The following is a 27,598-nucleotide window of genomic DNA, read 5'->3' as shown; positions in this document are numbered from 1 at the left end:
CATTAAGGGCCACCAGTTGGTGGCAGGTCAAGCTGACAGACTTTGGCTTCAGCTATTAACTGTGTAAGCTTAACATTCCTCAGTAGAGGAGCTTACATATTGGATTTTTTTTTTAATCAGAAAAAATATGTAAATGGCATTCTGCCTCTTCTTGGAGAAGCAGAATCTCAGACCAGTTTTGCACGCTACCTCTGGAACCAGACTGTTACATCCAAAGCCCCATTCCACTCCTCCTGGCTGAGTAATCTGAGCAAGTCATTCAACTTCTCTGAGCCATGACAAGGCACTGAAGATGTCTCTTTGGGTCCAACGTCATATCATACCACCTCCTCTCTTTCCCCTGAGCCTCACTAGCCTTCACTCAGTTCTTTCAGCCTGCCTCAGAGCATTTGCATGTGCTGTTCTTTCTGCCTGAAATGTTCTTCCCACTCCCCAACTCTTGCCTACATAATTCCTTCAGATCTCAGGTCAAATGTCCCTTCTTCAGGGAAGCCTTTGCTGACTCCTCACATTAGATCAGGTTCATTATTCCTTCATTCCCCTGAACTTGACTCTCTACGATGATACAGTTCTGTAATTATTTGATTGCTGTCTGACCTCCTACTAGGTTCTAAGCTGCGTGAGGGCAGAGATTGGGTCATTTTGCTCACCAGTTTATATCCAGCACTGAACCTGGCACATGGTGGGTGGTAAACAATAATATGTGGAGTGAATTAATTTGTCTGGACAATGTTAAAACTGAAAATCACAGGAATTATTCTTTATGTTTCAGATGTTTTTACAATTCAGATGGGGACTTCTTGATTGGTAAGTTCTGAGGATTTCACTGTGAATTGATCCCCAGTCACAAGCTGCTTTTCAATTTTATACATATTATTTTCCTTTATCCTTCAATCTGTCTTATGTAGAGCAATCTACAGACTGAGGTCTAGAGGCCATTGGTGGTCTGAAAAAGATTCCTGGTGTACCTCAAAGCCCCTGGTCTATTTCCTGGTCTCTCTGTCTTTGCCCATCTCTGCTGGGCCTTTCTAATATGGGAGATCTGGAAAGCTGAAAAGAAATAAAGAGTAATACCAACATGTGATTAACTTATTAAGATAATTCTATTTGCTTCCAAACCTGCCCAAGAAAAGACTATCTGTCATTGATATCTGCCATTTAGATAGAAATTTTCATGATAGTATCTAAAACAGAATGTCTCTTAGAGATTTCTCTGGTCTACCCATTCTATTTGATGGTTTCAATATTGATATTTTGTAGTCACCATTTTGGTGTAGACATTAGATATGCAAATGCCAGACTCGCTGGAACTATCAGAAGTGAGTGGTTTTCCATCTGATTTCTGTTGCCCTTTTCGGTCATTCCACAGAACCGGGCATATACAAGCTCTTTACCTCGCAAACAAAAATAAGCAGAATCGATTTTTTCATTCACTTTCTTCCAGGTAGTAAAACTGTTAACCTAACTTGTCAGAATATTCATTTCCCCCCATGAGACTCAATAAAGCTCTTTCTTTTGGAATGAAAAATCAAATGCAGCCCTTGAGCCTTTTACTCTTCATGAAGTGGTCCTCATGCAAAAAGAGTTGTTTGTTCACTGCTGCCCTGTCTTTTTTGTTAGTTCCCCAGAAAGGGAAACTTCACATTTACACTGAGTTTGGCAGGATGCTTGTGCAGCCCAATGAGATCTGCGTCATTCAGGTTGGTGATGTGTCCCCTTCTTCCCCTGCCTCTCCCTAATTTGGGAGCAATCAGATGTTGCAACTGCTGTCATTTCCAAATCTAAAATTTCTTGGTGGATCATGTCTGAGCAAGGGGAGGGAGTTTTAGTCATGCAGGAGGCTCCCTGTGCTGAAGGGGAAGCAGGCTTGGGAGGCTGATTTGTTTTAAAATATGACACAATCACAGAGCAAAGAGCATTATCAATTTGCTTTCCTAAATACTCATACACACTTTGGATAAGGCTCTGTTTCCATGGATTGGTGTGGGGGCTGGGGTGCATTGAGACTAATTTCTTAAAAATTCGGCTATATCAGAGCACTGGTATCTCTGAACCCAATGAGAGATTAGAGTAGAATTGGTTTGGGTCACAGATGTGATTAGGAGTTAAATTTTTCATTTTAACTCATCTTTGAGCTGGTCACCTCTCAAACATAACTCAGCAGACTATAGCTTTATTTTTGCATCTGGGGCTAGCTGTGGCTCTGGGGCAGCTTTTTTATAGCTACAGGTATGATTTGGGAGTGCACACCACTGTCTACTTCCCGTTCCAGAGAGGAATGCGGTTCAGCATTGATGTCTTCGAGGAGACCAGGGGCTACATCCTGGAGGTCTACGGTGTCCACTTTGAGTTGCCTGACCTGGGACCAATTGGTAAATCTTCACTACAAGCTTTTAAGCTCCCTTGAGATATAGGACAGATAATTGCATGAGAGTTAAACATCCTTCTCCCCTTATTATCCTTCTCCCCTCATGATCTCACTCAAATTTCAACTTTCCTCTCTAGACAACTTCTCTAGATCAAGTGTAGTTGGGAATTTCAGAAGCCTATTAGAACTCTCTAAACAACCCCAGACATTTTTTTTTTCAGACCTCTAAGTTCAGAGGTTCTGTGCAACGGCTGACCCAACTGATGAAATGAAATCATTAATTAGCTCATCAGTATATCAATCCATCAGCTAGTCTTGGCTCTGTGTTGTGCTGAGGGTAATTACGGAATCTCATTAAGAGTAACACAGGCCTCTTCCCATAAAATACATACATAAAAATAAACAACTGAAGCCAACCCATTATAAATTTCTCTCTAGAGTAGTATATAGACCATTGGAGAGCAGACAGTATGTAATAGATTTCTGGTTATACAGTGTACACCCTAAAGGATGTAGAAGTTTGGGTTACTAGGGGCCAAGTCACCAGGAATAGCTTTACAGAACAGATGAGATTTGACTAATTCTTGATGAAAAGCTGAGGACAAATAAAAAGGAAAGGGAACCACTTAAGCAAAACCATACATGTGGGAATGAACTTTGTGAATAGGAGGGAGATCATTTTCTCAAGTCAGTAAGTTGTGTGTAGACAATAAAGCAGGGGAAAGACATAAAAACGGCAAGGGCTGTACTCCTATGGGAAGGGGACTTGGACTGAAAGATGCATGGTCTATAAACCTCACATTCAACTCAGCACATTCCACAAAATGTACACAGTTAACTCGGGGCCGTGAAGGAGCTAGAAACCTCCTCCATGAGGCAAGACGAAAACTTTCAGAAGTGAATCAAGGTCCCCCCACCCCCGATTCTTCTGGCAAACTGGAGGCAGGAGATGCAGGAGAGAAGTGAAGGTGGTAGGAGGAGTTGTTCTCAAAACATCTTTTGGAGTGAAAGGAGGGGCTGGGAAAATTGGCCCTTGGTGTCATCTTTGACATGTTTGCTAAAGGTGGTGGCCACACCTCCCAGTTCTTCCTTTCCTTGTCAACAGCTTTTTGAGAGCCAAACAGGACAGGCCAGCATGTGCCTTCTGGTCACTCCCCTGGGGAGATCCAAATAGTCAGAGGAAGGTGGGAGGCAGCAGAGAGGCAGCTGGAGCCATGGCGGGCCGTCTGTCATCCTGCTCACCACCCGCTCTTCCCACTTCAGTCTGGCTTCCTGCTGCTCTACAGTCAGCATAGCCTCCAGGTTCCATGGAATACGTACCCTCTGGAAAATATATATAATTTACTAACCAGCTGGGGGCTTATATTTTTTAACCCCAGGAGCCAGAAATGATAAAACACTCCCCAGGTCTCTCCTCTCAGAGTTAAATTATGTTTTTGCACTTATACTTTTTATATTTGGTCTTTTGATTTATTTTCTTTCTCTGGAGGGAACACTCACTCCTAAGCAAAGGTAAGCAGGCAAGTCCTGAGTACTTTTTTCCTGAGTGGCAGACAGATCTGTCAGGCTGGAGAGCAGTTTTGCAGACTTGGATGGATTCCGACTTCTGTCTGAGGAGCAAAGGCATGCCTGGGGGCAACAGTATGTAACCCTTCCTTTCTGAGATCAAGGACTGTAGATGAGTTCTAGAATCATCATGGTTTTCTTGGGGAAAAGTTCAAGTATTCTACCAGACCTTCCCTTGGCCTCTTTTCTAGTCTCATCCTCTCCCCTCAACTGCAGTGATGCAATAATGCATGTAATATGGTCAATAAACCATATTTACTCTACAACTTTAGGAGGTGATGCTGGTGATGATGATGATGATTTTCATGATTCTTTTTCCTAATCAAATTCCTTGGGTCCTCCTAAAAGGGTACCAGACTGGGATTCCAATGAGCCTTTGGACAATGAAAACAAATTGTGGAATGGCTCTTGACATGGCCCTTTCTCTTTGTGCAACTGTGGGCATCTTTCCAATGTGATTTCAGAAGTATCTGAAAGACTTTTGGGTCACTGTGTTCTAGGAGCCAATGGCTTGGCCAATCCTCGAGATTTTTTGATACCCGTTGCCTGGTATGAAGATCGCCAAGTGCCAGGTGGTTACACTGTGATTAATAAATACCAGGGCAAGCTATTTGCTGCTAAACAGGTAAAGTAAGAGGGTCGATGGACAGGAATGGAATAAATAGTTATTAAGCACCTACTGATTGCTAAGGCCAGTGTTAAGTACTTTACATATCCTTTCATTTTTGCCATACCACTAAGATATTACAAATAAAGTACTATTTGCCTCATTTGTAGTCACAAAGGTAGTGACAAATAATTTACCAAATGTCATAGTAAATGGCAGAACTAGCATTAGACCCTATATCTGTTTGACTCCAAAGGTCATGCTCTTTCCACTCACCAAGCAATAAAAATCCTGGCAATATGTAGCTCTCTATAAATGGTATGTAAAATATACTATACAGGCAGGGTAATATGTTATGAAAAGGGAAATGAGTAAACAAGCAGATCATCTAAGATTTTTATTACCAATGGCCACCATATTTCAAATAGAAGCTATGACTGATACAAAAAAAGTAGAACTCAATTAATTAGCTTGACTTAGTTTATACCACCAGCCTTGTAAACTTGGGAGATAAGCAAAGGCATAGATAATAATAATAATAAATAATAATGTAATATGTAATCTATAATACATTAGCATATATTATATTATTGCTCAATGTACTGAATATATATTAGCAGAATGTAATTATATAACCAAAGTAATCCAAAGATTTCTTCTGTTTACCTTTATTTATTACCATTATTTTTGCCCATTTGACATATAGCTTATATTTTTCAAGGCATATTATTTTCCTTGGACAGCATCCAAGGTAGATGGTATGCTAACTAGCAGAGGCCAACTAGTTTGGCACTTAAAATTAACCCCTGAGAGTTAATTGCCAGCCTCATTGACACATTGCCACCTTCATATTGTCTGGGTCAGAATTTCTCAAAATGTGGTTTAGAGACCATTTGCACCAGAAATCCTAAGGGAAGCTTGTTTAAAATGCAGATCCTTCGATGTTATTCCAGCCTGGCAAAGATGATAACTTCTGGGCACGGGGTGTGGAAACCTGCATTCATTTTAAGCATGCTCCCCATATTATTTTTGACATGTAGTTGATAGAGAACCACTATTCTAAAGGTAGCCAGCAGCTCTGTGGGTTTCCACTTTCTAAGTGGACTCTGTGCTGGTTATTCTCTGTGTGAGTTCCCACACTGATCCATTACCCCTTCTCTGCCATGATCTGTGTCCTGGGAGATGACCTGTATGGGCTCCCTAGCCAGCTGGTTTTGGGTTGGGTTCAACCAGTGGGAGGTACTCACAGGAAGTTGGAAGGCAGGAGGAAAGACAAGTTGAGGTTTTTCTTCTCCTGTTTCTTCCCTATTTGGGACTGCATCCCTCCAGGATCTCAGTTCCTGCTGGACAGCCCCAGTGGCGTCCTGGAGCCAGTTCATACTGGCATGCAAGAGCTGATAGACACATTCTTCCCAGCTTTGTGTTCAGCAACATTACATTAGTAGCTCAAAAGTGATGAGGGTGGAATACTTATACCCACAAAATTAACAAATGCTATAAAACAGAGCATTTTTTCCCCAGAGAGATGGTTGCTAGTTGTTAAATATTTACCAACACACCATTGAGCAGCCCCTTCTTCGTGGTTCTAGCTCTTGCTGGAATCCTATAACAACAGTGTCTTCACATATCCCACAGGCCTAGGAATGGCGATGGCTTCCCATTGTTGCTAGGCCCAAACCTCAGCATCTCTAGTCAGTTCACCTAACCCTAATCACACCTCTGTTAGTAGTCCCTTCAGTAAAGCCTTTAGAATATTCTGAGTTAGATGCTGTTTCCAGAACTGATGCATGGCTGCAGTGGGGACTACCTTTCTGTCACAGAGCACCGATCCTCTCCTACCCCAGAGGAGCAGGCCCAAGGAGCATCACCTCGGGATTGCTCTGAAAACTCAAGTCCTTGGGGCTGGAACTCTTAGGTACCACCTTCCTGTACTCAGCAACCTAGGAACTGAGTGTACCAGAAGCTCCTCTAGGCAGCAATTACCTGGAGAGCAGTCCCAGCAAGTGCCTGCCCTTTGCACCAGGAACCCCAGCCCAGATGGTCTGAGAATTGCTGACATCCACAGATTCTCACAACTGTGTTAAAAATTGTTGAAAAGGCACTACCTGGAGAATGTGTTGTGCTTCTGCTGCACTGTGATCAGAGGCAGCTGCAGTTTATGAACTGGGAAAATAGGGTTAGTGGCTTAGCAAGGGACAGTTTGAAGGCACGGGAAGCAACCACAAAATGATTCAGGGTCATACTTCTCCCAAGGGACGCCATTACTAAATTATGAGAACAAAATCAAATCAAAAAGAGAAGCAGTGATGCCAAGTACAAACTGTGGAAGCACAGCTACAAAAGCATTAAGCGCTGAGATTACCCTTTCCTGTTTTTTTGTTTGTTTGTTTGTTTTTGTGATCAGGACGTCTCCCCATTCAATGTTGTGGCCTGGCACGGGAACTACACCCCCTACAAGTACAACTTGGAGAACTTCATGGTCATTAACTCGGTGGCCTTTGACCATGCAGTAAGTCTGGACCATGGAGGGGTCCTGGGGATAGGGCAGCCCTTAGGTGGGAGGGGTCCATAGTAGATCCCCGATATTCACAGATTTAACATTTCCGGTGTCACCCTTGGAAGCCCAAGATATAGTCATTCATCATTGCGCTGCCAGGAATTTGAATCCCCTGCAGCCAGGCTTTGGGGAACAGAGTAAATAACAAGCTACTCGGGGAGCCAAGCCTGACATGCAACACTCAGCTTTGAACACAGCTTAGTTCTTACACCGAGTATCTCAGTAATTCCCATAGATGGCCAAAAACTTAGTTTCTTCTTAGCAAATGTATCCCCCAAAGAAACCAACTGCTAATGTTGGTGATAAAGTGATGAGAAAGAGACAGCTCTGGATTTGGAAAGTTCTCTGTCCTGCTTACGAATGCTGAGTCTGCTCGGTCCGGCTTCCTATTCCGGTACTCCACTCCTGGCTATTTTTAGCCGTGATGGAGCAGACAGCCCTCTTCTAAAGTTCCTCAGAATGTTCAGGGCCTGAATTTAAAACACAGAAGTTCTAAAGTGTGAATTCAGTGATATTTTTCACTCAATTAGAGGGCCACAAATAAGCCCCTGGTCTACAGGGCAAGCCCCCAAGGCCCCACATTCGTGATAAAGTGCTCCATTCTGAGATCCTGGGGGAAAGTTCATTTTGCAGCCTAGTTCATAATAGATTAACTTAAGCCAAAAGCTGGAGGGATAATTAGAGCAGAAGCCAGAGAACCAGAGACAGAAAGATTACTCTGAGTCAGTTCAGCTTATCTCTAGGGGGACAAAACTACCTTTCTGAAGAGCAACAACTCGTAACAAAACCAAAAGGGAAAAGAAAATGAGGCATCAAGCCCAAAACAGCATGAAAAAGGATCCAGAGACACGGATAGAGCTTTATTTGAGCCTCACTACCTTTTCTTTAACAGTTTCAGATCATTTCTCAAGACAGAGGAAGAAGTGTAAAATCTCACAGCGATAGGGTTGGGGTTTTGGCTTGCCTTTGCACGGGGCCAATCTTTGTACTGCTGCTACAGTTATTCTTCCAAAATCCAGGTCCGATCATTCTACCGCTGCATTAGAAAATCTGTGCAGCCTCCCCATGGTTTAGGATAGTCTGAGCTCTGAAGCGTGGTATCTGATGCTCTCCACCATCTGGCCCTGGACTCATTTTTCCAGTACCAACTCTTAGCCCCTCTGCCTTCTGCCAGTGCATTCTGGGCTTTAGCTTTCCTGCCTCTTAACAAAATCTCTGTGCATTTTGATGTCCTTCCTGTTTTCTGTGCTTAAAATGCCTTTTCCTTTCTCTCCTTCCTTCCTTCTTTTTCCTTCCCGCCTCCCTTTTTCTTTCTTTCTCCTTTCATTTTTCAAAACCTGCCTCAAATATCACCCCCTCTTTGAAGCCTTCCCTGATCCTCTCAGGTAGGTGGCATCCTCTGTACTCCCTTGGATTTCTATTTATAAAGCTAGATTGCCCTTGGCACCTTGCCGTGGTCAGTTGTTCACACACCTGTTTTATGACTCCTCCAGGACCCTCACACTACCATCACTAACAATGCTAAAGGGGCAAGGAATAGTTCTCAACCATCTTTGAATCCCAGACCCTAGCATGGCTTGTGAAAGCAAACATGATCATTGATTTCAATGAAATTGAATCTCAGTCTTTCCATTGAAGGATTCTAAAGTTCTTTTAAAATCACAATATTGTCCCCCAGCCTATGCCCTCTACATTACCACCACCCAAACTAATGATGTAAGTGGTGTATTCTAGACCTGAGAGTCAAACAAGGGTGAGGAAAGCAATGAGGATACCATCTGGAATCTCTGTGATGCCCTCAAAGAGAAGCATACCCTACATCTATACCAAGAGTTGGATACTATTTTATTTCTATTTCTACCTCGCTCTGAGCATCCCTTTTGCTGAGAACTCCCTGCAGCACATCCCAGCTCTTGTCACCCTGACCTGAGGTTGGGAGGCAGGCACGACTGGTTCTCAGACCCACAGGGTAACACTTGCATGAAATGGGGGCTCAGCAGGGTGAGAAAGCAGCTCCAAATCCTCTTAGCTGGTGTTAATTCATTTTGCTTCAAGCAAGAGGGGAAAGTCAGATGAGTGATTTCTACACCTCAATGACAAGCCCAGACTTCTTAGCTTTGGCCTGTGTGGCTTGATCAGAAATTACTGTGTTGGGGTGCCTGGGTGGCTCAGTCAGTTAAGCCTCGGACTCTTGATCTCAGATCAGGTCTTGATCTTGGGTTGTGAAGTCAAGCCCCAGGTTAGGCTCCATGATGGGCTCCACAATAGGCCCCGCGATGGGTATGCAGCCTACTTAAAAAAAAAAAATAATAACAACCTAGAGTCAACTTGGAAACCCCTTCCAGTGTGGGTGACATGTGTACCATTGTCCAGTCACCTCCTTCCATCGTCGGCTCGGTGTCTCCTTGTGCTTTCACAGGATCCATCCATCTTCACAGTATTGACCACCAAGTCTGTCCGCCCCGGAGTGGCTATCGCTGATTTTGTCATCTTCCCACCTCGATGGGGGGTTGCTGACAAGACCTTCAGGCCTCCTTATTACCACAGTAAGTCTCTATTTTACCAAGCCACATTGGAAACCAAAGAGACCACAAAGTGTTGAACATTAGCCATTGGGAATACCACTGAGGCGTCCCTGGACACCATACTGTGCTGGCTTTTAGGATCCTGCCTCCGGAGGCCCTAGTGCTGCTCCCCAGACTTGTAGTTGCTGAAACCCATGACTTCCGTGGAGATGGCAGTGATGTGTTGACTCTGAGAAGGAAGTAATGCCTACAGCCCAGTTCCTCTGGCCCTGAGGAGAGGCAGAAAGGCCAATAAAGTGTGAAGCAAGACGTTTCTTTACATTTCAGATGCTTCTTTTGGGGGAGGGGGAATAGTGGGATGTTGTTGGTTAGTTTTTTGTTTTGGGAAAGCTTTTTACCTAAGCCTGGTTCAAGAGCCAATAAAATGTGCCTTCTCCAATTATTTTGGTGGGATAAAACAGACTGCAGCCCACACTAGGGAATGGACTCCATTCTGGATGCAATTTCTATGGAGCATTTGTTGCCTAGAACAGAACTTACTAAATCTATTATTTTTATTTTATTTATTATTACTAGGAGCTAACAATTATTGACCATTTTCTTTGGCTCTGTTATAAGTTCTTTAAAACTATTAAACCATTTAATCCTCAACACAGTTATAAGAGGGAGGTAGTATCATTATCCCCTTTTTTTCAGAAGGTAAAACTGAGGCATGAGGGATTAAGTAATTTGGAAAGATCGAATAACTAGTTAAGTGGTGGAGTCAGGATTTAATTGAAGGCAATCTGATGCCCAAGCACACACACACTCACAACCACTAACCGATGTGCCTAGCACAGTGCCCGATACACAATAGGCATCTAATAAACATTCATTTAATTAGTAAATGCATCACCAAGAATGAATAAGGTATTTCACGGCTGCACTTAATGAAGTTGGCATTTTTAATAGTCCAATAGCTGGCCGTAAATCCAACCTAAAGGTCAATGTACAATTCCACTTCCTGAAGATTGCATTTTTGTACCTAGAGTTCTGGAAAGACTCTGAGGTGCATTTCAGACACCATATAACTCACTAACTATCTACCATCTTTTCTGAGGAGTGTTCTGGAAGTTAGTCCCCGAGAGGACCTGCTGTCCAGGAGAGAGAATTGCTTTAGCTTAGCCTGTACCTCACATGCCAGTCCTTGATAACTCACTATTTCACCTAGTTCTTGTGTTGAGGCTGCTTTATGGACCTGAGGTGGAGGTTCTCACATTTTCGTATGTGTCAATGTCACTGGAGGGCTTGTTAAAACACAGATTCTTGGGGCCCACCCTCAGAATTTCTGCTCCAGTAGGTCTAGGGTGGGGCCTGAGAATTGGCCTTGTAGCAAGCTCCCACAAGCTGCTGTTCCAGGAACCACACTTTGAGAACAGTAGGAATCTAAAAATCACTTAGAATGTCTCCTAAAAAAAAAAGTCTTCCCAGCGCCCACTCAGAGAGTATAATTAGTTGGTTCTGAGGTGGAACCTCAGAATCTGCATTTTGAGTTAGCAAGTCAGAGGAGTCTACAGGCCATATACTGAGAGGCACTGGCCTGCGGCTCGTCTCCGTGCCCAGGGAGAAGGCTAACAGAGCCATCTAACTCAGACAAGTCTGCTAGTGTGCTACACCTCTCAAGCCACTTTGGTTTGTAGTTCATTCGCCTGAAACAAATGACCTTGTGAAATGGCTCTTATAATTTTTTAAAAGACTCTCAAGTACCTTTGGCCCAGGATAGATAGATATCAGAAAGGTACGGTTGCCTGAGTTAGTTGGAAAAATCACAGAACCCCAAGTTAAAATTATTTTTTTCCAGAGGTATTAAAACTATTGCTTTAGCAATAATCAAAATCTTTGCTACTTTGATGTAACTTTATAGAAGTGGAGAATTATTTCTGTAGAAACACTGTCTCCAGTCATCTTAATGTACTTGAGTCAACTGGATTCAGCATTAATCAGAGAGGCAAGGTCTACCCTCCACATGTCCTTTGAAGTATAGAAAATGATATAGAAATGTCATCACCAAAGTCATTGCTACCTAAATTCATATTCAGATCAAAGCTGAATTCTGCATTGCTCTCTTCTTAAGATTAAGCCATGAAGGTGACCCTGAGGACACATCCTAGATTGAGGAGTGTGACAACATATTTCAGTCATGAGCAGAACTGCTTTTAAAATATAGACACCTTATGCTTACAGTTGCTTCTTTTCCTCTATTTCCGCTTCATGGAGAAACGAGTAGAGCTATGATCTGGGTCTTACTTTTTCTACAGGGGCCTGCAGCAGCATTTTGTTTCCTAGGCAGGATGAATATGGCTGCCTAGTCAATGACAGAAATATTTTGGCACTTGGTTACACTTCACATGTAAGGAAGAAGGCTGGGGCATCTCTCATGCCAAATGTCCAGGTTCGCAAGGGTTGCCAATGCCATAGCTCTCTGCTCTGTTCGTGGTCTGCACTCTCAGCCCTCTCATGGGACAGACTATGAGAGTAAGTTTAGATGGGCTATTTCTTACTCATCTCTATCATAGCATTTAGCACAGTGTCCAATTACATATGTGGATGGATGGATAGGCAGACAGATGGGGTGGCGAATGGACAGATGGGTAGGTGGGTGAATGAATGGAAAGGCACTTAAATTTTCTCAGGTATTGTATTTCTTTAATTCTTGCCCTAAGTGTGTTGCTGTTCTAGTAAAGAGCTTTATTTCAATAGAAACATATGATTGAAAGAGTGGGAACGTGGTGATTTTTGTCAAATTTTGCTGACTCCAGAAAGCACAACTAAGACCAATGTACTTAACTTAGATTAAAGCAAATTTCCATTTAATACAAGAGAACTTTCTAACACCCAGAGCTTTTCAAAAGTATGGTAGGTTGCTTTGTTGATTAGAGAGCTTCCATTCACAGGAGGCATGCAGGCAGACCCCAGGAATTAATCTGTCAGGAATGATATAGAAATTCTTCTGTATTGAGTAGAAGTAGTGATCCTTTCCAATTTTAAAATTTTAGGATTCTATGAAGAGAATATCAGTGGAACTAAAAAGAAAAGAATGAATCTAAGAAGCATTTTGGAGGGTAGAAAATAAGATGATAGATTCAGATACAGAAGATAATGTTTGTTAGGCTATATAGCATTTATGGACTGGTTTTTATAGCTACTAAGATCTTTTCACACAGATTATCATTTGATAATAGACTCCAAGTCCAGGGTTCTTTCCATTACATGACTCTTCCATCAACACATTCACACACACACACACACACATGCACACACACCCCATCTCGGTTTTCTGGATTGGGAACCAGAAATATGGTGATACCATGTACTACTGTGGGGCTATTTGGGGGAGGAGCAGATCAGATCTGGGAAAGAAGATGATTTTAATATAGGACTTATAAGCCTAGGTGATAGAGCACATCTACTCTTTATTATAACTTTCATTTTAATTATTATTAAAATTCTTGTCTGGGCCATGATTTTCTTTAGATCCAACATTATTTCTTTCAGGCAGTGGAATTTAAGACCTCTAATAATCCACATGTCCATCAAGTAGAGTTTTGCCTACCAAGAGTTTCACACTCATGAATACTCTGGGTTTTTTTTCCCCCTATCTATCTGTATTCATTAGTAATCCTAAAAAATTTATCAGATTCTCCTATCTTCTTGGCATTCCACAGAAATAATGCTTGAGAGGTCTTGGTACTTTACAGGTCTTGCCTTGGATAATAAAACTAATACTCTTTCAACCTTCCCAGGGAACTGCATGAGTGAATTCATGGGACTTATCAAAGGTCATTATGAGGCAAAGCAAGGTGGCTTCCTGCCAGGGGGAGGCAGCCTGCACAGCTCAATGACCCCTCATGGGCCTGATGCCGACTGCTTTGAGAAGGCCAGCAAAGCCAAGCTGGCACCTGAGAGGATTGCTGATGGCACCATGGTAAGTAAATCAAATGCCAGGCTCTGGCAGACTCTGGGCTTCCCAAACTTCTCAAGAGGAGTGGCTTTTTTTTTTTTTTTTTATTTCTCCAAAGACACAGAGGAGTCGGGAGAGGAGAGTGTGTGTCTCTGTATGTATTTATTTCCATGTGTGTATGCACACACCCCTATGTGTATACTAGACCTCTGATGTGGTGGGGTAGAAAGTTCTTTGGACTTGAGTCAGACCTGAAATCAAATCCTAGCTCTTAGTTCCTGCATGACCTTGAACAAGTCACTTAACTTCTCTGTGCTTCGCTTTCCCCATCTGTAGACTGGGTGTGGTAGCCACCCTAGCAGGTGGCTATATTCAACCTTATAGACTGTTCAAATACAAGGGAATATTGTCAATACTATCTGTATGCAGCCCAGAGTATATATGCTGTGTCTCAGAATCATCTGCTTTTTGAGGTAATCCTCCAGGGCCAGAGTACCCAGAGATGCAGGATGTCACCTTCAGCGGAGTTCTCAAGCCAAGGAGGATCAGGAAGCCTTTGCCTCACTATAGTCAGGGCTTGTGAGCAGCAGTTCTCAGCTGTTCTCTCATTTTCTTTTGCTCTCTTTTGGCATGGGATGAAATTGATGGGATTGAAAACCTGTTTTGTATTCTTCCTGTATCAGGCTATAAACATTGAGGCTGAACACAATTGCAGTTGGCTGCGGTACTTGATTTTTATTTTATTTTTGCATTCTTGGAGGTGGAGTTTATGGACCACAAGGAGTAATTTTATGCTAAATCATTTGCAAATTTGCTTTACATTTTTCAACAAATGCCTTCAATGCTACCTGACTTTAAAATCAATAGCACAGAACTGCCTGACTTCATGCCCAGCTTGCAAACAGACAGCATTACCTGTCTCTCTATCCAATGCAGTTTGTTTTCAGTCCCAACTCCAGGACCAGAGTTGATGGAGCTGATCTGCAGGGGGAGGGTGCAAAGTCCCATCTGCTTGACCTTGGCTCTCTTTCCCTTTCCAAGGGCCTTTGCAGAATTTCTGTGGAGACCTACATCTCTGTGAGATGTGGCTTGACAGTCTCAATTAAGCTGTTGCCTCCAAAGGCTCTCTGAGGTACATGGGCTGTTTATATGAGAAGCAAGACTTTGGGAAATGCCTAGGGCCTGGAGCACTAGGGCAGAAAGAGCTCCCCTGTGTAAGGGATTAAGGGCAGGGCATGCCCTAGGTAGCCAGAGAGCCCAGACTACCTGGCAGGGGAGTGTCTGGCACTTTACCTAGACCTAACTCTGGGTCTCCATCACTATTTCCCGTTATATAATTTGGACCCAGGCCCAGCTATACACCTTATCCTTATTCCAGTTTGGAATAAACAGACTTTGTACAATACTGTCTTCACAGCTCAGCTGGAATGGGGTTTTGTCACTCCAGTCAGACAGCAAGGCTCTGAAGGAGTCCTCCAAGACACAACAACAAGAACAGCCATAGTAATAACCCTTATATCTGAATAGTGCTTTATAATGCGCACAGCACTTCCACATGATCTCCTCTGGTCCTCACATCAAGCCTGTTATGGGAAGTCAGGCAAAGACAGTCATCTCCATTGTTCTGGGCATAAAGAAGCTAATGTACATTAGACACCAAATATTAACATGGGTTCTCAGGGCTGTGACACAGAAGAACTTTAACTTCCTTTGGCCAGTCTATATATTTAAAATTTCCAGTAATGTGAACACATAAGAATTATAGGGTTTTATTCCTTTTATTTTATTTTATTTTTTATTTTTATTTTTAAAAGCCACAGCAATTGGTGAAGCTGGAATATTTAAGCTGCACCGAGCACTTGCATATTCGTTCTGTTGGAGACAGAAACCTCCTGAACACAGCGGGACAGCCACCATTCAGAGTCTTCTGGGATAGGGTTTTTAAAAGTGCTACAGCCATTTCTGCTTCCTCCTTCCCTCCTCTTCCTCCTCCTCCTTACTCTTTCTTTTCCTCCTTCACCTTTTCCCAGCCCATCTCTTGATCAAAGTCCTGAAAAAGAAAACTCAAATCCCAGCTCTTCCACTTCTTGCTACCATCACCTAAGACAAGCCATTTCTCAGCTTTGAGCCATAGTTTCCTCCACTACAAAAATGGGGAGTATGGCTTCCCCATGAGGACATAGCCACAGTGAGTGATGGCCCCTAAGAAGATGAATATTCCTAGAACTCTCCCGCTTCTGCCTTTGGATGTAGCAAATTTAGCTCCATAACACTAAAGGACAATGTGAGGCTTACGTGCCCAATTCCATTTTGTAGAATGAAACGTGGAGCTCAGAGAAGTTAAGAGCCTTGCACCGAGTCTCACTTGCTTCTGCATGGTGGGGTCAGAGCCAGAACCCAAGGTGTGAGCCTGCTGTCCTCACTGTGTTAGCACACATAACTTCTTATTCAAAGATTCTGCCTACCTACATCTTTTCTCTTGACATCGAATCAGATATGTTTTATTATCCACTTCACTTCTTCTTTCTTGTTCCCCTCCTCATTTCCTACAGGCCTTTATGTTTGAGTCTTCTCTAAGTATGGCCGTCACCAAGTGGGGGCTCAAGACCTCTAACTGTTTGGATGAGAACTACTATAAGTGCTGGGAACCTCTCAAGAGCCACTTCACCCCCAATTCCAGGAAACCAGCAGGACCTAACTGAGACTGGAGCATTGCTGCCATAATTGAAAATGGATTTGTGTGGTTTTGTTTAGAATCCTGCCCTCTGGCAGTATGAGGGAGGGGTTGGTTAATGTGAGAACTCATTTTTTTCACAGGCAAGTAACTCAGACATTTGTAGAAATGTATTTGAAAAGTTCTATGTCAGCTTAATTACTCAATAAACACTTGACTGGTGTTCTGTGGAAGTAGCAATTGGTCATAATCAGGTCTCGATGAAGAATACCTATAGTGGCCAGGACTGGGGGTCCATGAAATTAGCTCAAGATCAAGAGCCCTTCACATGAGTTTAGCCTGCATGCTTTTATTCTGGGAGTGCAAATCCAGGGTGTTTACCACAGACCACAAGACCAAGCCACAAGGAAGGACCATGAACTGAGGTTGAAGCCAAGGCCAAGGTCCTAGGCAGAGGGAATCACAAGGGTTCAGCAGAGCTCCAAACATCCAGCATCATCCTAAAATAGATGGGCAGACAGGCCAGCAGGCTGTCTGATCGTGATAGTCATGTAGCAGCCAATATAGATGATTATGGACAAGAAGCCCAGCCACTAAGAGTGAGCATCATTCACTGAGGGGACCAATTGCCCTGATTTCCCTACTGAAAGCCCCATATCTCAGGAAACCCTCAGGCCTGGTCAAACCAGAATAGTTAGCCCCCCTACTCTTCACTCATTTATCAGTCCATTTGGCAACCATTCAGTGAGTCCTTGCTATGGGCCATCTACAGAGTGAGACACTGAGGGTGAATGATTGAGAAGAAAGAAGTCATCTCTCCCCTCCCTTATCAAGCTCACAGTCTGGGGAGATCAGGGCCAAAGAAGATTAATGCCCCAGCACAGCACAGAGCCAAGCAAAACTGAGGTAGCACACGGTGTATAAACGCTGTTCCTAACAGCTCCCCTCCCGTGGCCGGTATCCCTCCCAGACGACTGGGCTGTCCACGATTTTGGGGGTCAGCTGATTAGGTTCTCTTGGAGAGAGTAGACAGGCAAATCAGAACAGAAAAGAATGGCAAGTGTGTTTTTCACTACTCTAGTTCTGTAGATTTAGCACACACACCCCCACTTTGTTGCCTTAGTAGCAATTTGATATGCTGCTATCAAGTTTTTATTTAACAACATGTAATGAGAGTCAGCTATGTATCAGGGCCTAGGAACTAGGGTCGCCAAATAAAACACAAGATGCCCAGGTAAATTTGAATTTCAGATAAACCCTGAATAATTTTTAGTACAAGTACGGACACAGAAGCCTGTATTTGTATTTGCTAAATCTGGCAACCCTATGTGGGATATGGTGGTCCAGGAGATAGATATGGTTCTCACCCTTATGGAGGTTACATTCTGAAGAGGGAGACTGATGAAATAAACAAACAAAATAATTACAAATTGTGAAACATGCCAACACAAAACAAACAGGGACTGAGAGAGGAATAGCATATGGGGAAGGGGAGATCATTCTTTAGAGAAGAAGATCTTCAATGAAGAAGTGATGGCCAGACCTAAAAGATAAGAAGAAGCAAGTCATTGGAAGGGTAGGGTTGGGCTGGGATATAGTGCAGAGGAGGAGTATTCCAAAACAAAACAACAAAACAAAACAGCTTTGTAGGTTCAAGGAACTGGAAGAAAACCGAGTGTGTGGAGCCCAGGAGCCAGGAACAGGCCATTGCAATAGTCCTGGCAAAAGACTGCATTGCCCCGGACTAATGAGGTAGCAGCAGAGACAGAAGTGGGTAAATTCCTGAGTTTTGGAGTAGACCTGAAAGCCCTTGTTAGTGATCTGTATGCAAGGGGTGAGGGGTTCTCAATAGGGGAGATTTTGTGCCTCCCCCAAGACATCTGATCAAGTCTAGAGACATTTTTGGTTGTCACAACATGGGGAAGTTGCTACTGGCATCTAGCAGATAAAGGTCAGGGACCCTCTTAAGCATTCTATAGCACACAGGGCAGTCTCCCACAGCAAAGAATTAGCCGACACTGGATGTCAATAGAGCCAAGGTTGAGAAACGCTGCTGCAACCACAGTGGTTCCCAACTTCAGCCATACCTTCCATCTCCTGGCAGCTTCCGAAACTCCAAGTGCATGGGGTATGCCTCAGATCACCTGAATTAGAAATGCTGGGGATAGAGCCCAAATGAATTTTAAATTCTTTTTTTTTTTAAGTTTTTTATTTTAATTCCAATATAGTTAACATACAGTGTTGTCTTAGTTTCAGGTGCACAATAAAGTGATTCAGCAATTCTATGCATCACTCCAGGGCTCATCATGATAAGTGTACTCTTTAATCCCCTTCACCTGTTTCACCCATCCCCCCATCCACCTTCCCTCAGGTAGCCCTCTGTTTGTTCTCTGTAGTTAAGAGTCTGTTTTTTGGTTTGTGCCTTTTTTTTTTTTTTCCCATTTGTTCACTTGTTATGTTTCTTGAATTCCACAAAGGTGTGAAATCACATGGCATTTGTCTTTCTCTGACTGATTTATTTCACTTAGCATTATACTCTCTAGCTCCCGCCACATCGTCACAAATGGCAAGACTTCGTTCTTTCTTAAGGCTGAGTAACTTCCATCTTCTTTATCCATTCATCTATGAATGGATACTTGGGTTGCTTCCATATCTTGGCTATTGTAAATAATGCTGCTGTAAACATAGGGGTGCATGTATCCTTTCAAATTAGTGTTTTCATATTCTTTGGGTAAATACCCAGTAGTGCGATTACTAGATCATAGGGTAGTTCTATTTTTTTTTTTTTTAAGATTTTATTTATTTATTTGACAGAGAGAGAGACATCGAGAAAGGGGACACAAGCAGGGGGAGTGGGAGAGGGAGAAGCAGGCTTCCCGCTGAGCAGGGAGCCCGATGCGGGGCTTGATCCCAGGACCCTGGGATCATGACCTGAGCCAAAGGCAGACGCTTAACAACTGAGCCACCCAGGCACTTCATAGGGTAGTTCTATTTTTAACTTTTTGAGGAACCTCCGTACTGCTTTCCACAGTTGTTGCACCAGCTTACATTCCCACCAACTGTGCATAAGCGTTCCTTTTTCTCCACATCCTCACCAACACCTGTTGTTTCTTGTGTTTTTGATTTTTCTCCATTCTGATAGGTGTGAGGTGATATCTCATTGTAGTTTTGATTTGCATTTCCCTGATGATGAGTGATGTTGAGCATCTTTTCATGTGTCTGTTAGCCATCTGGATGTCTTCTTTGGAAAAATTTCTGTTCATGTCTTCTGCCCATTTCTTACCTAGATTAATTTTTTGGGTGTTGAGTTTGGTAAGTTCTTTATATACTTTGGATACTAACCCTTATCTGATATGTTATTTGCAAATATCTTCTCCCATTCTGTAGGTTGCTTTTAATTTTGTTGATTGTTTCCTTTGTTGTGCAGAAACTTTTTATCTTGATGAAGTCCCAATAGTTCATTGTTGCTTTTGTTTCCCTTGCCTCTGGAGACGTGTCTAGCAAGAAGTTGCTACAGTTGAGGTCAAAGAGGTTGCTGCCTGTGTTCTCCCTTAGGATTTTGATGTTTCCTGTCTCACATTTAGGTCCTTCATCCCTTCTGAATTTATTTTTGTGTATGGTGTAAGAAAGTGGTCCAGTTTCATTCTTCTGCGTGTAGCTGTCCATTTTTCCCAACACCATTTGTTGAAGAGACTGTCTTTTTCCGATTGCATATTCTTGCCCCAAATGAGAGGGGTTTTGTTTTGTTTGTTTTTGTTTTTTAAACTCCTCAAGTTATTACAGTGCACAGGCAAGGCTGAGAACCACTGTTTTGGAAACTACCTTAGAAACAGTAGAGGGAGATTCGGTGCCCAGAGGGGGCACAGGGAGAGTGGGAAAGAGGAGAGGAGTTAGGAAACCTAAGGCCTAAATGTAAATTCTTTATAAGTTAGAAGTTAATGTGCAGTTTCTGTATTATGATTTTCCAGAGTGGTGAACGAGTTATCACTATGGATTTGAAGTAAGTTCTGTCTTGGAAAGATATCTTACTACTAAAATAATAATTTAAAAAAAGGCTTGAGAGCTGACATTTAAACTTCTTCAGTACATTTAGTGATCAACTAGCCTTCAATTTCATATAGTCAACTTTATGTAATTGTATCACAAATCTGAGGTATGCCCAAAGTTTATCCTTTTGTGAATCAGTGTAGTGCATAGTTAAGAGAACAGACTGCCTGGGTTCAAATCCAGGTTCTACCACTTATTAGCTGTGTGACCCTGAGCAAGTTACTTAACTTCCCTGAGCCTCTGTTTCCTCAGCTGTAAAACGTAGATATTTCATAAGGAATCCAAGACTCTGGAATTGAGACTGTGCTTTCATAGCTGAAAAAGTTTGAGCAAGTGACTTAACCTCTCTAGGTCTCACCTTCCACATTTGAAAGAGGGAAATGATTTATTTCACAGGGATTTGGTGGGGGTGAAATAAAACCAGGCGTTGAAGGCACCCACGCTGGTTTTGGTACATAGTGAGCAGAGGGAAATATTAGCTATTACTATTGTTATTGTTTATTGCTGCTATTGCGACTCAGTGAATACTTACTCATTCCTGCCTCAGTGAGGCTATTGTACCACTTCCTGCAGGTGACACTGGAATGAATAAGCCAAGGTCCTTGTTGCTAAATAAGCAAGCATTTAGCTGGTGATTCTCATGCAATAAGTAACAGAAGCCCAAAGTGTAGAAAATTTAGAAGTATTCTTTTTCATCATCCTTTAGGTCTTAAAACAAGAAAATGATATTAAAGCTCAATTTAAGATCTCAACAGTGCATATTAATAGCTCAATTAATGTGAAAATTAAGACAGACTCTATAGCTTGATGTAAGTAGTTTGCATATGACTAGCTACAGAGCTTTTCCTGGAGGAATCTTGCCTCATCATGTGCGCCTTTGGGGCTCTAATTAGCCTACTCTCGGTTTTTTAAATCTAAAATTATGGGGTGCCTGGCTGGCTGGATTTGAAATGCATGGGACTCTTGATCTCTGGTAGGGAGATCGAGCCCTGGTCCTGTGTAAGGCTCTGTGCTCAGCAGGCAGTCTGCTTCTCTCCCTCTTTCTCCATCTCTGCCCCTCCCCCTGACCGCGCACTCTTTCTCTAAAATAAATAAATAAATCGTTTTTTAAAAAAACAAATAAACAGATTTAATAAATAAATAAATAAACCTAATATTATGTCAGAAGCTTCGACACAACTCACCACAGCACTATTAGCAGTAATATCTCGTAAAAACCAAGTGTATGCAATGCTATACATTCCCTGGAAGAGAAATTTAACAAATAGAGCAGTTTTGCTCACTCACGAGCATTTATTGCCTTTATTTTGGATCCTATGAATAAAATTAAAATCTGAAGGACAGGTATATTTTATGATATGACTTCTCTTAATAAAAAGACATGGTAGCAATTAAGAGTGCATTCAACTATAAAAAATTGTAAAACTGAAAATCTAACATTAGCTTAACAACTAGGACTTTATCTCATAAAAAGTCTGAGGTTGGCAGGTCAGGACACAAAATGATCCTGGACCCAAGTTCATTCTGGTTTTCTGCTCCACAATTTTTGGCAAATTGTTTTATCTTCATTTCATTTCCAGGCCTTATATCCATGTTCTTAGAAGAAGAAAGCAAAAGCAGAAAGGGACAGAAAGGATTTCTCCTTGGGGAATATCTTTTTATTCAGGAAGGGAAGCTCTACTTGCCAGATTCTCTTGATGTCTTATGCTCAGAACTGGGTCCCATGCCCACCCTTAGACCAATCCCAGATTCATTCCTTTGGACTGGGGTCATGCCTACCCTGCCTGAGATAAAGGAACTTCCACCAACCTCCTGAACAAATCGGGGTTCTATCAGAAGTAAAGGAGGGGTAGTGGGTGCTGTGGTGGGTAAGCTGGTGCCCGCCAGGGATACGTTCCTGTGGGAATCCAGCAAGAACAATATGGGAGGTGTTGGGTTTGAATCTAACATCTTCACTCTCACAGCCCCAAGAGACAAATCTGTGAATTCTTGCTTTACACAGGAAATGCTCCAAACATCTGCCTGATTTCTCCAAATACATCCTTATTAAAATGGCTTTTTGAGTCTTCTGTATATATGAGGTAAGGAGGTTGGTGAGCAATTGTCTCAATTATCCCAAGTCTCATTTTTAATCACAAACAGGTGACATGGACAATCAGAGCCATTGTTCTTAATCAAAACCTAGACTCCTAATCCGCAAATTAGCAGGGCTTCTTGAAGAATAGGACAAGTCATTTCTCCTCCCCAAACCTTTCCTATAGAATTAGGCTGTGAGACTGGCAGATCTTTAAAGATTTTTCTGGCTCTAACATCCTGTATACCCGTGAATGTGCTAGAAAATCTAAAAGTGCAAGTGGCAGGCCCTACTCTAGAAAGTACCACCTCTTAAACCCTCCAGACCCTCCCATTCTTTCTCAGTACCCAACTCCACACAGCATCAGTCTTCATCCCATTGAAAGAATGGTTAAAGATGTGCCCTCTGGAGTCAGCCTGCCCAGATTTAAGTTCCGACTCAGCTGTTATTAGCTGAGGACTCAAGCAAATTATTTAACCTCCCTAAATCTCCTTTGCCTAATGGGGACTTTTAAGGTATGTTGTAAGATGTGTAAAGCCCTTACTTTAGTTTAGTGCCTAGAATACAAGTAAAAGTTTAATTAAGTGCTGGCTGCTATAATTGTTTTTCTCCAATGTGCGTTCCTCCAAGAAGGAGCTGTATCTTTTTCATATAAGTATCCTCAGTGCTTAGTACACAGCCGGGGCTCAGTAAGTGTTTGATCAATGCAGGAGACCTGACAGCCAGTGTCCTAGAATTCCATCTCCAGTACCTGCAGACCAACAGCAGCTCACTCCCCTTGCAGACTGCATTGGTGTTTCCTCCCAAATACCCTGATAGAACCAAACACTTCTGGGCACCCCCTTCTGCAGAGCATGATTTTGGAGGAGAAGCTGTCTATCCAGCCTCTAAGAGATGGCTTCAGGGTAATTGACCACCCTTATCTCCATCTACCCTCACCCAAGCCACTTCATATAAAAAGTAGTAACTCTTTGATGCTGTCTCCATCCTATATAAAGCATAAATAAAACCTTCTCTAGCAAACTTCATGTTTTTAATTATGAAACATAATGTAAGTAGAAAAAAAATGTGCTTAACTGTGCAAATGCAGTTTCAAGAGTCTACACCTTGTCCTCCTACTCACAACAATTTCATATCAGATTGCAACCCCTGAGTCCTTCCTAAATTGATTTCTGGAGCAGGCTCAGCCAGTTCCCTCCTTTCCCCACTCCCACCCCCAATATTTTTAGAGCCTAATTATTAAATAAGCGAGGAATGATTTAAATGCAATTGGTGATAGAAGTAAAGAATTGACTCAAAACTGATCAGGTGATACTCCTTGTGATTATGGAGGAAAAGAACTTGAATTCTAATGGTAAGTTTGCTGCAGAAATCTCAGATGTTTTGCCAGCAACGTTCAGAGATCAGATGTCAGACTTTCAGCTTGACTTTAATCTTTTAAATCCTGAAGCTTGGCGATGAGATCGATGCACACTGCACTTTCTTGGGATGCTGAAGGGTCTCCAGGTGGATGACTTAGTTCAGTGTCCCTCCAGGTCACAGTATCAAGAGAAGGGGTCTCTATCTCAGCTAGGGAAATGGCGGTAAACAAGGCAGCCAGCGGGGAAACAAGTGGAAGCATTACAATCAGAGGTACACACGGATGCTCTACTAGAAACATGATAAAATTCTGTGTGTTCACAAAATGGTAGAAAGCAGCAGCAGAAACTTTGAAATTCAGTCTTTGAATATATTTAGAGCTAATTTTAAGGTGCTGTCCATATTTTTAAATCATGCATATTTGATCATGATAGTTTCTCATACAGATCTCTAATCTTTTCAAATACTCCATTAATGATCCTGAAGAATGGAGAAATAACCAGTACTCTGTATCTCCCCCAAAGTTATAAGAAGTCTGTGGCAAGTGCTACCAAGAATGAGAAAAAATAAAATGGAAAATAAATCAGGGAATGAATCCAATGGGCTTTTGAACCAAGCATGAATGTCATCTTTTTCTCCAGGCAGGATCCATAATAAAGGGTGAAAAGACATAGTACTTAAACAAACCAGTCTGTTACAGAAGCAATATTGTCCCAGAGAGGGGAAGGGATGTCATACACAGATAAGGAATTATTAAGAAGACTGGCTCCTCATGCATGTGCATAAAAGGAGAACTAATAGAGATAATGTATTTAGACTTTCATAAAGCTTTCGACACGCTCACATCCAAATGAGTCACCCTAGGATTAGCAGGGACTGCTTTGTTCTGCGTAGAGGTCTGTCTCAAAATTGAAAATCATTTTTAGCCTGAAGTCTTACAACAGCCTGATTACTGGTCATCCTCTAGCCTTTCTTGCCCTGAGATCCTCCTCCAGGATCCAGAATGATCTTCCAGGAATGCAAATCCCATCAGGTTACTCCTGCCTAATACCTTCAGTGGCTCCCATTGCCATCAAGATGAAGTCTAAACTCCTTAATTGTGATACGGGCCTTAAGATCTGATTCTGGTTCCTTGTCATTTTTGGATGTTCAACATTTGAACCACTTTCTTATGTTTGGGAATTCCTTATCTGCCTCATACTTTAGAGCTGAACATGCCATATGCTTGCTTTTTCAGCCTTCCCTGCAGATAGAAGTCAGGCACAGCCAATCAGATGCTCCTGAACTCAGGAGCAAGTGATGGGAAGATATGGGGACCTCGAGGAACTCTCTCTGTGGTTTGGTTGTAATAAGCTTGAGCTTTTGGGCCAACAGAGACAGCAATACCAATGTAGGTCCAGTGCTCAGGGCCCGTAGTAACGGTCAGACACATGGTAACATCAAGCACTCAGATGAGGGGTAATTGGTATTCTCACCAGACCACTTCTGGTGTGATTTGGGGCACTGTTTGTGGTAATAAAAAAATCTTTAGAAATTGATTAAACTCTTAAGAACATATTGCTCAATAAATTCTCAATGTTAACAAAAATGTTTTACAATCAACAAAACTAAAAGGCAACCTATGGAATGGGAGAAGATATTTACAAATGACATATCTGATAAAGGGTTAGTATCCAAAGTATATAAAGAACTTATACAACTCAACCCCAAAAACCAAATAACCCAATTTAAAAACAGAAGACATGAACAGAAATTTTTCCAAAGAAGACATCCAGATGGCCAACAGACACATGAAAAGATGCTCAACATCACTCATCATCAGGGAAATGCAAATCAAAAGTACGATGAGATATCACCTCACACCTGTCTGAATGGAGAAAATCAAAAACACAAGAAACAACAGGTATTGGTGAGGATGTGGAGAAAAAGGAACTCTTGTGCACTGTTGGTAGGTAGGCAAACTGGTACAACCACTTGTGGAAAACAGTATGAAGATTCCTCAAAAAGTTAAGAATAGAACTATCCTACATACTAAATACTTTGTAAGTAGTAACTCATGAAACAATGAATTTAATAACAATGTATTACTAGTATATGTATTTTAAAGATAAGAAAACTGAGTCACAGAGAACTTAAATACTTTCCAGGTTACTTCACCAGTAAGTAGTGGGAGAGCAGGGATACAAATGCAAGGTCAGGGAGTGGGACTAACAGTTCCAACCTCTAATCACAATTGGTTCTCTTGGCAACCAGCCCCGGCTTAAGTGTGGTCCAAAACTTAGCTCAGTAACATAACAAAAGACACCTCTATCTTATCACTTAGGAAATCCTGAGGGTTTTAGGAGCTCTGTGCCAGAAACAAGGACAAAGACTAAATATATATTTCTTATTATAAATCACAATGTCAGAGGATTTCACTTTAATCTGAAGCTGTGATTACCTCCTGGTCATTTTGGGCTTCTTATGCCTGGGAAACAGTAGACCAAAAAAAAAAAAGTTTCCATATTAGCAGCACTAAATGACCTTCATTACAAGGAGCTAGGGTTGCTACTACAGAATGGGGGCCTAAAAGGATGTATCTGGAGCCCAGGGGAGTCACTTTTGCTTCTTGGTGCTTCCATGTCCGGTGATGAATGTAAATAGGCAATTGCTGCAACAAAGGCCTAATGATACAAGAGTCACTAGGGTTCCGGCCTTGAAGATAAAGGTCCTGGTGACTCCATCAGGCAAGCATTCTAGACCTTCCAAAGTGATGGCCAAGGAAGAAAAACCTAGAAAGCGTGGTGGGGCGAAATGATGAATCTGTTACAGCTTCAGACCAGTTTCAACAGTGTGGGACTGAAGCTTGTTCCACTAACCCTCCTATACTGAGATTGTACCTTGTCACCTCCCCGAATGACGCTGCAGATTAACGTGTGCACAGATCCAAGCAGAACATGGAGTGGATGAGGAAATCGTCTACCTCTTGTGCCTCTATCACTTCCTCTTGGCCAATCTTTTTACTCCAGTTGCTGCTGCAGCTCTGAGCTCCTGCAGGTGACCTGACAATATGCCACCTCAGCTGTACAGCACATCACTTCCTTTCTGCCCTCAGCTTCCTTCCCCTTCCATGTGAGAAGCCCGTAAGAACGCTCAGCCATTCTGAGGCTCGCCCATACCTGAAGTGAAAGAGAATTAACTGCGTGAGACAACTCGTGACCAACTGGGGGAGAGGCTAGTGGATACTTGTTTTCTCCTTGTCTGCAGGGAGTATTATGTGTACACTCCACAGGGCTCCTCAGAAGGTCCCTAGTGGAATTGAGCCAGCTACTCTGAGGCAACAGGCCAACAGCACACACTTGTGGGCTGTCCCTCTAGCCCTGTTTCACTCTTACCAGTCTGCCACTTGTTCTTTCAGATCACTCCCTAATATAAACTACCTGCACACAAGCTTGTCTCTCAGGCTCTGAGTTTCAGGGTATCCCAGACTCATACAAGAACCAGAGAATACTTGTGAGTATGCTCTGAAAGTTAAAACCAACGTAATAATGTAAATCAGCCCTAAAGAGCATGTTCTCCCTATAGCACCTTACTCCGCCTACTGTTTCAAGACTGAACCATAGAGCACGTAGCTTTATTTTATTGAGCAATACTGGTATCTCATTTTCATCTTCATGACCTTATGAGGAAGTGGGCAGAGATGGGGAAACAGGAGGCCTTGTATTCCAACTGTTAAGCTTGAGCTAGGATTCTGATCCCAATTTAACCTCCAAAGCCCATGTGCTAAACCATTTTACTTCCGTTCAATATGGCCTCTTGTGTCTTCTCACCCCGCAGTGGCCCCATATCTCACCATACCCAACACACCTTGCCTTCTCATGCTTCCATTTTGCCCTGTTAGC

The 27,598-nt window shown here is 42.4% G+C and overlaps 1 protein-coding gene across 1 annotated transcript in view; it reads left to right on the top strand.

Annotated features, from left to right (window-relative positions):
• Window positions 1–16,470, top strand: part of HGD (homogentisate 1,2-dioxygenase) — a 41,608-nt gene extending 25,138 nt beyond the window's left edge. Inside the window, exons 7-14 of the mRNA XM_036111731.2 lie at window positions 773–807; window positions 1,621–1,700; window positions 2,273–2,372; window positions 4,435–4,559; window positions 6,946–7,050; window positions 9,518–9,644; window positions 13,406–13,587; window positions 16,116–16,470. Coding sequence (XP_035967624.1) covers window positions 773–807; window positions 1,621–1,700; window positions 2,273–2,372; window positions 4,435–4,559; window positions 6,946–7,050; window positions 9,518–9,644; window positions 13,406–13,587; window positions 16,116–16,265 — 904 coding nt within the window. The 3' untranslated portion in view covers window positions 16,266–16,470. The remainder of the gene's footprint in view (window positions 1–772; window positions 808–1,620; window positions 1,701–2,272; window positions 2,373–4,434; window positions 4,560–6,945; window positions 7,051–9,517; window positions 9,645–13,405; window positions 13,588–16,115) is intronic.
• The last annotated feature ends 11,128 nt before the right edge of the window (window positions 16,471–27,598 follow it).

This window comes from Halichoerus grypus, chromosome 1 (genome assembly GCF_964656455.1).
Source record: "Halichoerus grypus chromosome 1, mHalGry1.hap1.1, whole genome shotgun sequence".
NCBI lineage: Eukaryota > Metazoa > Chordata > Mammalia > Carnivora > Phocidae > Halichoerus > Halichoerus grypus.
This window is presented reverse-complemented; position numbering and strand designations above follow the sequence as displayed.